At 47.1% G+C, this 1,890-nt stretch overlaps 1 protein-coding gene across 1 annotated transcript; it reads left to right on the top strand.

Moving 5' to 3' along the window:
- The first annotated feature begins 395 nt into the window (after positions 1-395).
- On the top strand, positions 396-878 carry LOC138930852 (protein FAM209-like). Its single transcript, XM_070291243.1, has one exon. The coding sequence runs from the start codon at positions 396-398 to the stop codon at positions 876-878; it is 483 nt and encodes a 160-aa protein (XP_070147344.1).
- The last annotated feature ends 1,012 nt before the right edge of the window (positions 879-1,890 follow it).

Genomic DNA, 1,890 nt, shown 5'->3' with positions numbered 1-1,890 from the left:
TCTCTGCTCCACAGGGGCACATGCCCCTGGGTCTGCTCTGCTCACCACAGTGTCTGGATTCCACAAATGGAAAAATAAAAATAGAAGATGGACCCACCCTCCCAGGAGAACACCAGGTTCAGAAAGAATACACTGGCATGGAGATGGCACTCTGTCACTCCTCGCCTCTTTTTAAGCTGCCCACTGGAAATGTCCCCATGTCCCTTTAAGCCCCACTCCCAGTTGACCCCTGCAGGCCTCCTTACCCTCTGCTCTGAAGTCATCCCATGGCCACATGGGTTCTGGTGGGGGCGGGGCCCTCTGTGACGTCACCAAGGGCCCAGCCCTGCCTGGTCCTCGGTCTCCAGGTGCCAGCGCAGACCAGCGCACCAGGAGCCACTTCGTCTCAGCTCACGATGCGGTCGCTAATATGGTTATTTTTTTGGTCTACGTTTATCTCGTTTGTCTTTGCCTATATGTTTTATGCCCTGAGAGATGAAGCCGAAGAACCCCCATGGATGGTGCCCACCGGAAGGCACTTCCGAATTCGGCAGAGTCAACCAGAGCATGCCCCAGGCTGGTTTGGGAGCAATTCGCACTGGCTGTTAATCTTCCTCATGTTTTTGGTGATCCTGAAGTTTCCCGGAGGCGATGACGAAAGTAACGTGTGCACTCCTCCTGGCCGTCAGGGCTGTTCATCTGGCCCTCCAGGAAGAAAGAAGATAAAAGCTTCCCCCTACAAAGACTCTATGTGCGGTGCCTTAACCCAGGTCAAGAAGAAACTTGTGAACCTTGTGTCCAGGATGCGGAATCTGAAACTCATTGCGGCAACCGGTGATAGACGCCAATGTCCCAATATCGAGGTTCTTGGTGATGCACAGAATAACTACGGTATATGAGTTATGGGTCACCGGAGACCCCGATGGAGTGGATTTTCACATCAAGGAAGAAGAGTAGTTGAGTGTTGGCCAACTGTATCCAAACCAATAAAAGTATTTTGAAGCAAAAGGAAAAAAAGCCTCGGCTATTTTTTATTGGCGCTCCAGTTTTACCTTTTCCAGAATGTGGTATAATTGGTATCATGCAGTGTATAACCTTTTCCAGACTGAGAGACCTGCGTTCGATCCCTGGCTTGGGAAGATCCCCTGGAGAAGGGAAAGGCTACCCACTCCAGTATTCTGGCCTGGAGAATTCCATGGACTTTCAGTCCACGGAGTCACAAAGAGTCGGACATGACTGAGCAACTTTCACAGTGTATAACCTTTCCCAGACTAGCTTATTATACTTAATAACATCATTAAGTTTCATCCATTTCTTTTTGTGATTTGATAGCCCATTTCTTTATTCTTGAATAATATTCTGTTATATTGATGTTCTGTAGTTAAACATTCAGGTAGTAAAGGACATTTTGGTTGCCTCCAATTTGTGTGTGTGTGTGTGTGTGTGTGTGTGTGTGTGTGTGTGTGTGAGAGAGAGAGAGAGAGAGAGAGAGAGAGACATAGAGTATGAGTTAAGCTTTATACAATTCGGGTGCATGTTTCTGTGTGAGCATTAGCTTTCAAATCACTTGGTGCACTATCTAGGAGCAAAATTGTGAGATCATGCCATATGACAAGGTTTAGCTATGTAAGACATTGCTTCCAAAGTGACTGTACCATTTTGCATTCCCACTAACAACAAATGAGAGTTCCTGTTGTTCCTCATCTTTGCCAGTAACTGGTTTTGTCAGATTTTTGTATTTGGCCAGTCCAAAGAGACTAGATCTGATAGAGATAGTGCCTGATGAACTATGGATGGAGGTTTGTGACGTTGTCCAGCAGACAGGGATCCAGACCATCCCCATGGAAAGGAAATGCAAAAAAGGAAAATGGCTGTCTGGGGAGGCCTTTGCTTCCCAGGACAGCTGTGAAA

The sequence above is a fragment of the Ovis canadensis genome, chromosome X (assembly GCF_042477335.2).
Source record: "Ovis canadensis isolate MfBH-ARS-UI-01 breed Bighorn chromosome X, ARS-UI_OviCan_v2, whole genome shotgun sequence".
NCBI classification, from domain to species: Eukaryota; Metazoa; Chordata; class Mammalia; order Artiodactyla; family Bovidae; genus Ovis; species Ovis canadensis.
Note: the sequence above shows the minus strand (reverse complement) of the source record. Positions and strands in the feature narration are given on the sequence as shown.